Here is a 13651-nt window from a genome sequence, read left to right as displayed (position 1 = left end):
GCCCTTGCCCCAATTTTGATTTAAATGACATAGCAGTCAGTGCCTTGTTACCGTATTAGCACAGACTCTTTTCATCGCCCCTCAACAATTTGTGCTAAAAATAAAAAAATGTACGGCCCGGGGTATTGACGAGAGAAGATCTGTAAGCAAACATTCCAGAGGCATGCTCCACTCAGCAAGACGTTTCTCCGCTCCACACAGGTGTACAGGTATACTGCACAACAGAATGAGCCGATGCATGACAGACAGACTGGGCAGGTTTCGTGGAAGTTACATCACAGTAATTGGCACATTAACAGAGGAATCACTTAAACAGGCTCTTGTGATCGTAAACAAAAAGCTCAGTATTAAAACACATAAGAGCGGATGTGATTTCCCAAAGCACCCATCTTATACTCCCTGGCAAGTCTTGGCATCGACTGAAGATGTGTTGTTGGATAAGGAGATGCCACGTTCATATCAGAAGACTTGTAGCTTGAGGGCAAAACTTCATGTTTCATTTATCAAAGACATTAGGGCTGTTCCACCCACTGGGGGAAGATGTATCATATCTGATCCGTAAGTTAAGCATAAGAAAATGTCTCCTTTCATTAAAGAACTTGATGATCAAACAGATTTCTGTATTGTTGTTGCCGCCTATCAGAATGCAGCAACATTTCAGGAAACAAAGCCTTATATTTGTTACAGAACGCTCAGGATGAGAAAAGAATGAATCATTGTTGATGTAATAATTTAATTCTGCATTTTCTGTTGGGCATTTTAATGACAGGAGCAATACGATTTTACTGCATGCTTATTCAAAAGTTTCATTTGCCGAACCACATTGCCTATGGGGGTGTTATAAACCAGATCAAGTGAAAACATCCGGTAAGATCTGTTTAAAGAAATTACTGGCTATTACTATTATTTGTTTAAATAGATCCTTTTATACTTTAGCTTAAATTCCACCATAGACTACCACAGATATCCCACTACCAGTCATTCATTCATATATGTATGTCACTATTTGTCACTGCAAGTCGAGCTCTGGGGATGCAATATCTACTGTTATTGATTGCTACTATTCCTTAAGCTACATAGACTGGGATATATAGAAGTTAGATGCCAGACGCAGAAAAGAGCACCTTGACTTATTAAATGCTTTAAGAAGTTTCACTATAAGAGCCAAGTGCCTGTGTAAGTTATTGTTCTTTCATACGAGAGACATAAAATACTATCCATCTTTTACCAGGTTTGAGTCTTCCTGTCTGGGGGATATGACTCAATTTTCTGTAGCAGTGCTATACAATCAACCAATAAGAAAATAGAATATGTTCACAGCCAGAGCAAGAGACGTCACAACATTTATTTTTCACATTAGCATACAGTTTGGTAAATTCAGCCCCTTCTGACAAGCTTCTACATGAAACAAACCTGAGAACTATACTACGTTAACGACTATGGAATGCAAACATTTTTTTTTTTTTTTTTAGTATTAACAACCAATTTAGATGCCCTCTCATGAAAAAATAAAAGAAAGCAAGATATATACAACAAATATCTGTTGAACAAATAGGGATGGAAATTACACTCCCACTTCTGAGCAGTGTAAGCCATTCCAGGTTTTACAATACGAGTTTAAACAAAACACAGAAGTCACACACACCTAAGAAGTGCTATTTAGTAAAACCTGGATTGGCTCAAACCGCTATGATGTGAGAGTCTTCTTCCAATATCTTCAATTTGTAATGCTTTCTAGCAATTCTAAGACAAGAAAACAGTTTAATTATTTCCACTAGAGGGCAGAAAAACACTGCAAAAAAAAAAAAAAAAAACAGTAGTACAACAGGTATCTCACCTGTTACTTTTTAGGTATATCCTCTAATCTCCTGTCAGAAAATATTTAAAGAGTAAGTAGCGATGTTCCAAAAAATATAGCGCTACACATCCCCAGGTGTTGCTACAACTGTTTAAATAACGTGCCTGTATTTTTTCTTTTCATTGTTAACACCCTAACAACTTTTTACATTTATTATACTTTCAAAGCTCTTTCCAAAATGTCCGCTCTAGTGCACTGATAGTGTAAGGATTATTGCCCACTTTGTCAAACAGGTAAAACAACAATAATGATCCATAATGTGGTACGGAACAGAAAAGCCAGAGCACATGCTATGTTTTTTTTCTTTTCTTAAACTGCTCTTCCTGCAGTGACTTAGAGGACAGATCTAAAACCCCAGTGCACTAGAGCGGCCATTTTGAAAAGAGATTTGAAACAGACTTTAAAGTTATAAGTGTAAAAAGTTGTCAGGATGTTAACAATGAAAAGATAAATTATTTAAACAGTTGTAGCTTCACGTTGGTGGGGGGGGGACGGACGGACGGACGGACGTATAATGCTATATTTTTCAGAACCTTGCTACTTACACTTTAAGACAACTACAGGGCACGTTCAATATACAGGAACTGAATATTATGAAACATGACAGACCTGGTGTGTTCTTTTTTGTTTCACAGTGCAGGAAATATGGTCATTTATGGTCATCAAAGCTTGACATACCCCATAACTAAAACATTACAAAACCAGGTATGTACTGTGGAATAAAGCCTTTTTTTTATCAATTTTACTTGCTGATATGCCCCACACAGTATTTGAACTTACCAGAACACTTTAGTCTGCCGACATTAGTCCTACTTTGTGTTTTCACATGGTGATACTGAACACAGCTTTTCTTTTGGTTCCTTGCTTCTCTGTACCAAGCTTTTCCAGGATACCCTAGAAAAATGAATAACACAAGAGATGTGATTATCGCTGCCTTTTTGTTTTCTTGCCAAATAAGTCATTTTAGCTGCAATATAAATCAGACAATACTGTAGCAGAGAAGGACTTAGTCAAAATGACTGTTTTCACCGTTTAGCCTTAGTTCTACCCTATTGAGAAAGATATGGTGTCACCAAGGTTCTGTGTGTATCTGAGAACCCCTGACTTCAAAAGAAAGAAATTAAATATTTTGCAATCAAGATGAGCACATTATTATTACTGCATAGGTTGTCGGCATGAAGTCAGCAAAAACCACTTCCTTGCACATTTTGGGCAAACTGGAAGGCACAAAGACATCTATTCACAATCACACCCATGTGAGATCAGATTTGGCAAATACTGTATTAAACAACTGACTCAACGACAAAGTAAAGGTTAATTAGTAATTGTTGTTCATAAATGAAACAATCTCTGCATGTAATCTATTTCCGATGTCAATTAAGGGTCATATTATAAAACCGTGTTCCATTGCTATTTTCTGTTAATGAAATAGATTCATAATTTGTATAAAACTTTTGCTACTGTGAAACGTTTGCTTGTTGTTTTTTTTTTTTGGTTTTTTTTTATAGGCCAAATTACTGTTTCTTAAATTACAAAGAAAATATAAATGTCAATGTTAATAACATCTGTATCTCGCCCCTTTCCTTTACTACTACCAGTTCATTTTCATCCAGTATATGTTAGGACAGTAGCATCATTCCTATGGTAGCTGAGTTCAGTAAAAGTCTTGATGATCAATTATACAAATGTCTCAGAAGACACTAGAATTGCAATTCCACAACCACAAAACCTACATCCATCCTACAGCAGTTCTGAAATTAACATACAGGAGTCTCTTCAGCCCACTGGTTCAGGCTAATGTTTTTAGAAAAAGACCATGTCACCTTGCAACAAGATTTGGGGTTCATATAAAATCAGTAAGATTATTTAAGGTTAATTATGCTATTTTGAATTGTTGTGTAGAGGCCTATACAAAAATATAGGCTACCTCCATCCTCTGGCTAGCTCAAGTCGCCTGATTGGGTCAATGATTTCGTCTTCTTAATTATAATTGGTGCTAATGAGCTGCGTGCCACGCGCTATTTCATTTATTTTTTTTCTGCTGATAGGAAACCCCGCGAGATAATCGATTGCTCACTAAAACCGAATTACTGCCGAGCATAACAAATTAATTCCAACCATTCTTCAATGAGGAAGACGAGCCAAAGCGCCTGACAACAAAAGTCGTTTTTTTTTAAGAAATGAGTAATTTACCATATTATGCCATTAACAATTGCTTCGTTCATCTTGTTTTGACAAGCTTTTTACGTAAATATATAAGAAACAGTAGCTACGCCTATAGGTAATACCTTGTCAATGGCTATTGCAGTGATAATGTCTCTGTTTCTGATCTTCAACGTATCCTACGTTTTATCTAATTGGTATCCATACTAGACCAGGGTGTCTTTGTTCAGATTTGATGTTTGACCAGCGTTTTAGCCCTCAACGTCTTTTCTGCCTTGTCAAATTGACTCAGCCTAATAGCAGCTGATGACAGATTGATACAAATACCTCTTGCCCTTCGGATCTCGACCCCTGTACCTTACCTATCACAAATAGCCAACACGATTCGTCTAGTACAGCTGGGGAAAAAAAAGTTGGGGAGTCCTTTTATGTCTAATGGATAACAAAAAAAAAAATGCCTAAAAACTAAAAACATACGTTGTACGTATGTTGTTTATCAGTACATTACCAACTGTTTTGCCTTTTTCACAATGATTTAATTCACAACATGACATTTTAGGGGTTCCGTAGTACTACTTAGGGTATTAAAAAAAAAAAAAATTTGCATGTAAAAAAAATGTATCATCTAAACTTAAGCGACGTTTTATTCAGGGACAAACTTCTTGGCTCGTCCGGTCCATTACCAAATTTAATTCAGGAGGGTAAATTAATTCTGGAGAGTATTGTTTAAGACGCCGGTTGTTAACGCCCCTGCGTCTCCTTATTGGCGAATACCTGAACACAAACTCCAATCATATGAACTTCAGCTTGTATGTGAAGAACTTCTTACAGGTGTCTATTACTGCAGTACTTTTTTTTTTTTTTTGGGAGATTTTTTTGGTGAGATGCAGCGCCATCTACTGGAAAGACAATTTAGTACCATATTGCCCAAATCCAACTCGGTAATGTCTGATTAGTACCAATTGCAAAACAACTCTGAACCTGTTTGTATTTATTATTGTGTACTGTTAAAGAAACGTGTTAAAGGCAACTACCTGGATAAGGGCGTCTGCTAAGAAATTAATAATAATAATCATCTAGTTACACAGCTGCACTCAGAAAAAAACATGTTGGCCTTAAAAACCATTATCAAATCATGTGTTTCATTGTTCCCAATATTCCTGTATAAAATACCAAATCTATCACAAACGTTTTGTCTGATGAACGTGGAGTGTGTTGGATTAAGGCAAACACATATTCTGTCAAATCCCCTTAAAAATCTAATTAAAAACAACACTTTGTATTACATTTAACACACGATATCTAATACAATCGGTTGAAATAACACTTCATTATTGTGCACAATGAAGCAAAATACATCGTCGGGCACTCTCCAAACCGTTTGTCTAAACGTATTTTCTTATAACCACCTAATGTACGAGTATTTTTTTATTTTTAAAATTAAATATAGCGTACAATATTAAGTACATCGTTAAAGAACCGAATGTGTGTGATTTCTCATCGAGACCTGTTTTTTTCCCTACTGAGACTAAATATTTGTAACTCGCAGTCCACTCCCAAAGATAAGAATCTTAGATTTACGTTTTCTTATCTTGTACTAAATTGGGCCATGCCGTCTGTTTTCTATCAGCCGTCGTGTTATAACCAATGACCTGAGCGACCATCAAACATTATAGGGGGTGGTTCTAAAGTTTGTTTACACAATAATGGCAGAAGAAGTCAAAAGAGAAACTTAAGACTAGTCTTTTAGGTTCTGTCCAAGGTTACGGTATCCTGTTTAGTCGAGCGTGTCTTATTATGATGTTGATGCCGTGTCTATAATTGCACTAAAACTAAGCTTATCGATTGGACTGATAATGGGTGCTTTTATATTCTGCATCGCAGAAACACAGTGAGAACGAGAGAGAGGCGGCTGCTGTTGGTTTACCTCTGACGTCTAAGAGCGCGTTGGCTTTGGTGTCGCCTGTCTTCATCTTACTTGACAAGGAATCTTGAAAAAAAAAAAAAGATGTTGCTCGGACTTTGTGTCGTCTTTTTTATCGATACGTTTCTGTTTGTTCTGGTGGGACACTGCCTTCCTGTGCCCGACTCTGGGCCGCATATCATCAATGGATGGGGAAAGCCTGTGAGACTTAGGCATCTGTACACAACAAACAGTCGTGGGCTAGTCAGCTACTACTTGCAGATAAATGAAGATGGCAGAGTGGATGGAACCACTTCTCAAAGTTCTTACAGTAAGTAGCTAGTAGCCCACCGGATAGAGCTTGTACTGCTGTTTCAGGATTGGGATTCAACTGAGATTGACTGCTGACACTTTCAGTTTGTTCAAAGTAAATATGGACAGTGTAAATAGATATTAGGGAAGACGATTTCAACGGGATGGCTGGGTATTATTCATTCTCATAATTATAATTTGTTAAACACTTGTGTGTAGGCTTCCTTTGTAAACTAAGTATTGTATGATTTACAAAACAATAATTTATTATGTAAACTCAGCGTTTTTATGTTTGCTTGCAAGACTTTCACAGGCATTATTACTGACAAACTAAAAATACAGCGCATAAATACAAAGTACGGCTGTAACTAAATGAATAACTACACTGTTACAGTCTCCTCATCTAAATTCATGTCTGATCAAAGTACAATTAGCTGTAATGTATTTGCTTGTAATGTATCGGTAATGTGTAATAATGAACATACGCGTATCTCAAAGTCCAGCAAATGATCTGTTTGACCTGGAGATTTGGATAGCTTGTTCTGAACCAACGAGCATTTAACTTTGATTTTGTCCATAAATAGACACATATGCAGTCCAGCAGTCGGGTAGTTTTTATTTGTATGTATGTATTCATTTGTTTATTTATCATTTATTTTTGTTCGGTTTAGGTTTATTAGAAATCCGACCCGTCTCTTCTGGATCTGTAGCAATCAAAGGAGTTAAAAGTTACCGGTATCTCTGTATGGACAAGCATGGGAAATTACATGGCTCGGTAAGTGACGGAATGAAATATCTCGGCTGCAATTCAAATTTAAGTAAACCGTATGCATTAATCTGTAAAATAGGATGTATTTCCATTCATTGTATACCCGATAACTGCATATTTCTGCTTATGTTTGTGCTTGTTATTTATTACACAGTGGTCTAAAGAAAATTAATTAATATGTTGAAGCCAGTCTTTCCTTCTCAAAGAAAATAACAAAATTAATTATCCGTGCTTGTTCTAATTCAGTGCACTTTTGTATTGTGGTAGTTCAAATTGCTAAATTCTGTATTATCACTTTTGCAACTGCAGTATAATGCTTTTAGACAGGGTTTATTTAATCAAAAGTTAGACAGAACAGCGATTTGGCCGACTGACCAAGGGTTCATTCACCATTCTAAACCAAGCCAAAAATAACAAGACTTGGACTCACTCAGCAAACAATAACCCACTTGAATAAACAAGCTAGTTCAATATGTCAAAACAGGTACTGTATTTAAATATGGTTAATTCTAAGAACCTGTTTACAAACGTTCTAATAAACTTGTCAACATCTGAAAGAACACTCAGTTCAGTAGTTAAAATAGAAAAACAAGCAGTGATAAAAAAAAAACGCTATTACAACATTTGGCCACAGGTGGCACTGTGTGTTATTCAAAAAATACCATGAGAAATGAAATAAGAAACAAAAAATCCACCATATATATATGGCTGATATACATTCACTTATTAAAAGTGAATGTATATCAGCCATAATACCCGGTGTGTTGCACATCCCTACAAGATGCTGATGAGCTTCTTTCTCTTAAAAGCACACATACACAAAAGAAGATTGCTCCTTCGTTGAACGTATTCTACCAGGCGGGTACAATGTGTATACATCTGAGCAGCACAAGGACCCTGTGAGTTTGAGCAGCACCAAACAAAGACTGCAGTCTAAAGGGAGAGGATTGCCTCCCCTGTCTCAGTTCCTGCCTATGGTCAGCACCATTCCTGAGGAGCCAGTAGACTTTGGTTTTGAAGATCTGGACCAGCCCTCTGATCTGGGGTTTGGACTTTCATCTCCCCCAGAGACTGACAGCATGGATCCCTTTGGAACGATATCCAGAATCTATATGCAGAGCCCCAGTTTCCACAAGAAGTAAACAAAATGACCATCCTTTTTTAAAAGGTTCGTCTTACACAGACTAATGCTTGGCTACCCTTGGAACCAGGGCACTGAACAGGGCACGGTGTTACTTGCTTTCCAAACTAAACCCAGTGGAAATTGAACGTTTATATAAGCACCTGTACTGTACTGTATATGGGTTACCAAGTGCCTCATGGTTTTCTGAAAACCATTCTGGAAAATGACTTACGAGATGCTGCATGTGTCTCTGAAATGATCATGTACCACTCCCCTTCATGTATGTAGAACAGTAAAACCTATTGTGGAGGAAGCTTTTTATTCTTCAGGAAACTGAAGGAACCTGTCTTTGTTTACCCTCATTCAAGCACTTGCTTTTCAAAGCAATATTTATAATTCATTCATTTAATTTAAACATCCCCATTTGTTATTGTCTTTTGTTATCAACAAATATGTATTTATAGTGTGTAAGTTTATATATATATACATACATATATGTCATGGTATATAGTTATTATTTTTGTATAACTTGTATGAAAACTAATACTGTTACCTAATATTTACTATTTTCCTATTTACCTAATAGGATGAAATGTTGATCTGTGTATGAGTTGTAGAGCTAAAATAAAACCTCTGGAGCGTGCATGTTTTTTACTTACATTTTCATTATTGGGAAGAAAACCAAAGTAACAATCTTAATTCTGTGTATTTATGTTTGCAACATTCCTGTATTAGTGTTTTAGAATCATATATTTTCATTTGAAAAGCACCAACAAGACAATTTGAAGACTAATAAACTAGCAAACTATTTTTTATTTATTTATTTTTTCTCAACAAAAAGTTGTTTGTGAAAGTTGTCTTAAGAAATCTTATCAGCCAGTAGCCCCAGTCCAAGGCTGGACTTCAGGAAAACAGCAAGCAAGGTCATCACACTGGGTCTAAAAGAAATACAAGAAACCTTTCTGCTTCCATGGGAAATGACTAGCTCATTTACACTAGAGCTCTAGACAAGATATACACTTGAGATTAAAGATCTTTCAGTCACATGAGCACCAGCATGAAGTTTGGTTTCTGAGGATGGAAATGGCCTTGGTTATGTGAACAAAATTGCCAGTAATATGAACACACACACAGTAAGGCTCTTCACTCTGGGTTGTGTTTGATTGGTTCCCACGTTCCAAGCACATTGCGGCTTTGGAGTCCAATGACGAGCAACGTGACTAATCCCATTGCTAAAAGTTTTGAGTTATGAAGACATGTTGAGGTGAACAGAATTTTAAAAAAGAAAGGTTAGAGGGACTTGATTGAAGTTTTTAAAGTCTTTAGGGTTTGACAAAGTTAACCCTAGTCATTATTTTAAGCACCACCCAGAGACCAGACCTAGAGGATACAGTTGGAAATTGAGTGGACACAGACTTAGCACGGGGGTTAGGTGACACTTTGGGGTTATCAAGTTTCAATGTTGCTGCTAAATAATTTGGAATCTTCAGGAGCTGACTGGATAAAGTTCTGGGATCAATCAAGTACGAGGAATCAGGTAAATTGATGAGCCTACACAGGGTGATTGGCCTCCTCTAGTTCCAAACTTTTCTTATGTTCTTACAGTCATAAAAATAAAATCTTCAGAATACAGAAAGGCAATGTGGAGAGAATAAAACGGAGAGCTCTGCTGAAATCTAAAGATGGGTCCTCAAAGTGTCCTGTCTTGTCATCAGTTGAACTTATCTTGGATAAACTGGATAAAAAGGTGGAAGTTAACCCTACAGTGACATGTCAATACCTGCAGAAAACTTGGCAGGACTACTGACTTGGAAAACTGGTTGATCAAACACCTTGTGTTTGCCAAGCTGTCATTCAAGCCAAGGTGGTGTTTTATCAAAGCAGTGTTGTAGTATACAAAAGCATTTTGTTAATCATTAAAATGATTTTAACTAGCATTTGTGTGCTGCCAATAAACTTCATTGACATTGTTTTTGCATGCTGTCAAAAATAAGAAAAAGGAAACTGCAGATCCACATGTTGTTCTTTTTTAAGGTATTTTTTATAACGTGGGTGCTATCTTTAAACAATAGCATCTTTTAATATTTTTCACATGACATAATGATAAACCGCATACAGAAGTCATTTTAAAGTTGTTTAAAAAAGGTCCGAGGCTCACATTAAGACGCATGGTATTCCATATGCATGAATATAATAATAAGAATATGGCATATACCCTATAGTGGTTCCATTAAACAACTTCCACAATAAACATTTCATATTGGCTGCCACTTATAGGCAAACCTTGTCTTTAACAGTATTTATTCCAGTAGATCTCCTGAAAAATGTTTTGTTTAAACCCAGTTACCCTCTGTTGATGATGCATTTAGACTTACACTTGTGATTCCTGAAAACTACTTAGGTAGTAATCTTCCCCTGTGAACTCTCCTTCCACTGTATACTTTTTATCCTTTATCTGAAACAACGAAGAAGCCAGTATTTTCAGATAAGAGAACATGAAATTGTTTCTGCCAGTAAGCTTCATCCAGAGTTCCCAGAAAGTGCTCTTAATTTCTTCTATCGACATAGTTAATAACTTTCACAAGGTGTAACCAAGCAGAGATCAAGGCACTAGAATATAACCTATTAGCCTTTATCTACCAGTTGCATTACTTTCAGAAATTTCCAAAGTGCATTACAGTACATTCTAGATGATTTGGACTTTACCACCACAGTGAACTATAGCTTCTGTGATGTAAGGGATATAAAAAAAAGCAGCTCTGGTGATATTTAAGAAGAGACTATTCATTTGAAAGAGAAATGACAAAAATAAATGTCTTCAGAAAAAAAAATAGAAAAATGTGCAAAAGGTACATAACCTGCAGTTAAGCCTATTAAAACAAACAAACAAAAAGTGTCACAAACTGTCACGTTAACACAAAATGTGTCTATATAACATTTTGAGTTGGAAGCTGTATTGCTAGTGAAATCTCGCCATCTCGTGGCGTAAACAAGAACTGCAATAGCCGCTTTGGGTGTAAAATAACTTTAAAGTGTCCCACAATGTATAATTATAACTCGAGTATGTAAAGTTCTCACTGGAACCTCGTGTCATTAAAACACTTTTTTAAATATATTAATATCTGTCACCGACATTTAATAGCATAATATAGTATCGTAATACTGGTGACTTGTTTGATTAGATTGAAATATTCCACAGGATTGCACTAGACCTAAACAAACCCAACTTTAAGTCGTGTCTTTTTAAGAAAGTTACAACAGTCAGACTACCCTGAATGTACAGCGCGGAGAGGAACCGCTTTTTAAAAAATTTTACAAATGGCATGAGTGACCACGCGGGATAAACATTGGTGTGTGCTGGTGTATTTAGCTAATATTTTATCATTTTATTGTGTACAGCTTGATACGTTGGTCATATTTCTGTTTACGGACTTACTGCTTAAAATGGCATCTGTTTCAGGAAGCGACGATTTGTTTGATACCGTTCTGTTGGCTGTTAACGGGTAAATTCGAATACGTCCCAACCTGTGGAACACAAAGCAAGCAAGGAAGTATTTTTTGTCTTCTTTTTTCAGGAAGGCTGTGAAGAGGGAAGCCGCATTGGAATAACTGCGGGGAGAAGTCATGGAGCTCTGCATGGCGCTAAAATTGCAGGTTACAAATGAAATTGAGGTGGATGTGACAAGGACCTATTTAGAATCGTCCCAATACTGACATCTTGTGGAGAAAGTAAATACCTACAATCCCACCCAGACCTGATATTTAGATCATAGCCCTCTTGTGGTCAAAAGCAGAACTGAAATGCATTATTTATAAGAGCATGTGATAAGCAATTTGACTGAATCGTGGTTTAGTGAGGTAGTTAGTGGCTACGCCTGTTACCATGTCAAATTAATTGTCCTGATACAGTGCTCATTCAGAAATGTGTCACTGTTGATAGTAATATATATATATATATATATATATATATATATATATATATATATATGCTTTATATGCCTTATATCAAAGCAAAGTAGTTATAAAACAACAAATAATGACATAATTGAAATATGGTATGGTACAAACAAACCTGGTTATTAAACAGTGAAGAAATCAAGTATTATGTAAATGTACCTAGTATGACACAGTCATTGAAACCAGTTACCCTTTACCCTGTGCTTTTCCAAGGATGCAGTACAACTTTCCTTGAACTGTATGTTACAGAACTGTTGCTTGCAACTGGCGGTTCCTGTTTAGATGTTTAAATGGCCAATATGTGATATCTTAAGGAATGGGGCTAATATAAGGGCAAGATAGGGTTAAAATAGTCAGAGAAGCGCACAAGGTGAGCTGATGGTCTGTAAAGCTGCTTTTTGTTCGGCTTCTGACCGTCTGCCTTCCACCTCAATAAACATATCGAAATTCAAATGAACAAGAAGGAGGCCTGACAGCTGGCATATGCAGTGTACAGCAGGTGAGATACGAGGATACGGCGCTCACGTAAAGAGAGATCAAACTTGCTCTTCCCAGTAGGGTTGGTGAATTTGTAAAGCAGTTAGCATTCTGGCTCGTACTGTACTTCTCTGCTCCAGTACAGGTATATCATTTCTCAATAGCCAACCTCAATGCTGTGAAATGAACAGGGGGAGAAAAAAAAAACTTAAGGCACATATAATTAGCTGCTGGTCCTGTTAAAACTATAATCACAATTTTAAAAAAGGGTTCGTTTTGTAAACTGCCGTAAAGGAACAGCAGTGTTGGTAGACTTCATTGTGGCTTCATTGTACCTGGAATTTTAGATGTAATAACACTGCCCTCCTATAGAGTGTTTTAAATTGCAGTTACAATACGCAGGTCGCTGTATTAGTAATTAAATAGCACCTGCAGTGTAACTCCACAGCTACGTTTGTAATTGCAATATATATTAACATCTAGTAATGTCCAAGTGCATTGAGAGCAGCAGTACCTGTTTCTGATTATTATTGTATGATTTGGTGTCATGTGATGCAATGAATATATATATATATATATATATATATATATATATATATATACACCTAAGCAGTAGAAAAGGTTTCAATACTCATGAAAAGGGGATTTCCAGAATCAGGTGATACAAAGGTTGAAGTAAAAAAAATAAATAATGGAATAAATAAATAACCAGCAGCAATGTATCTAGCTAGCTAGCTAGCATGCAGCAGCTATTTACAGCACACATGCAAACACATACACATTTAATTGTACACGAGGATTCACCTATTATTTAGCTACACTGTATCTCTGAAAAGTGGTGGTTATGTTTGGTGTCTTCTTTTTTTATTGTCTCTCCTCTTCATTACTGTGGCAAACAACATTGCTCCATCGATGAGCATCAAGCTCTGTCCGTTAGTAATCCCTCACAAACACCCCCCCTTCCCCCCCCGCTGTTTCACGAAGGAGAAAAATGATCCAAAGGGAAAAACGTTCTGTAACTAATTCAAAACGCTGTTAGAAAAGAAAATGTGGGGGGGTTTCTTATGTTTCTTTTCAGCTCTGTTTTGT

The 13651-nt window shown here is 36.6% G+C and overlaps 1 protein-coding gene across 1 annotated transcript; it reads left to right on the top strand.

Moving 5' to 3' along the window:
• Nucleotides 1-5540: 5540 nt before the first annotated feature.
• LOC117434863 (fibroblast growth factor 19-like) lies at nucleotides 5541-8947 on the top strand. Its single transcript, XM_034057534.3, has 3 exons — nucleotides 5541-6255; nucleotides 6908-7011; nucleotides 7815-8947. Exons 1-3 carry the CDS (start codon nucleotides 6030-6032, stop codon nucleotides 8145-8147), a joined length of 663 nt encoding a protein of 220 aa, XP_033913425.3. The 5' UTR covers nucleotides 5541-6029; the 3' UTR covers nucleotides 8148-8947.
• Nucleotides 8948-13651: the final 4704 nt, after the last annotated feature.

The sequence above is a fragment of the Acipenser ruthenus genome, chromosome 28 (genome assembly GCF_902713425.1).
Source record: "Acipenser ruthenus chromosome 28, fAciRut3.2 maternal haplotype, whole genome shotgun sequence".
NCBI lineage: Eukaryota > Metazoa > Chordata > Actinopteri > Acipenseriformes > Acipenseridae > Acipenser > Acipenser ruthenus.
Note: the sequence above shows the minus strand (reverse complement) of the source record. Positions and strands in the feature narration are given on the sequence as shown.

Excerpts from the sequence above, each read along its gene's own strand:
- LOC117434863 (XM_034057534.3), top strand. The coding sequence starts at position 6,030 with ATGTTGCTCGGACTTTGTGTCGTCTTTTTTATCGATACGTTTCTGTTT. Across the intron at positions 6,256-6,907 it reads CACTTCTCAAAGTTCTTACA|GTTTATTAGAAATCCGACCC; the intron begins GTAAGTAGCTAG and ends TGTTCGGTTTAG. Across the intron at positions 7,012-7,814 it reads ATGGGAAATTACATGGCTCG|CACACATACACAAAAGAAGA; the intron begins GTAAGTGACGGA and ends TTCTCTTAAAAG.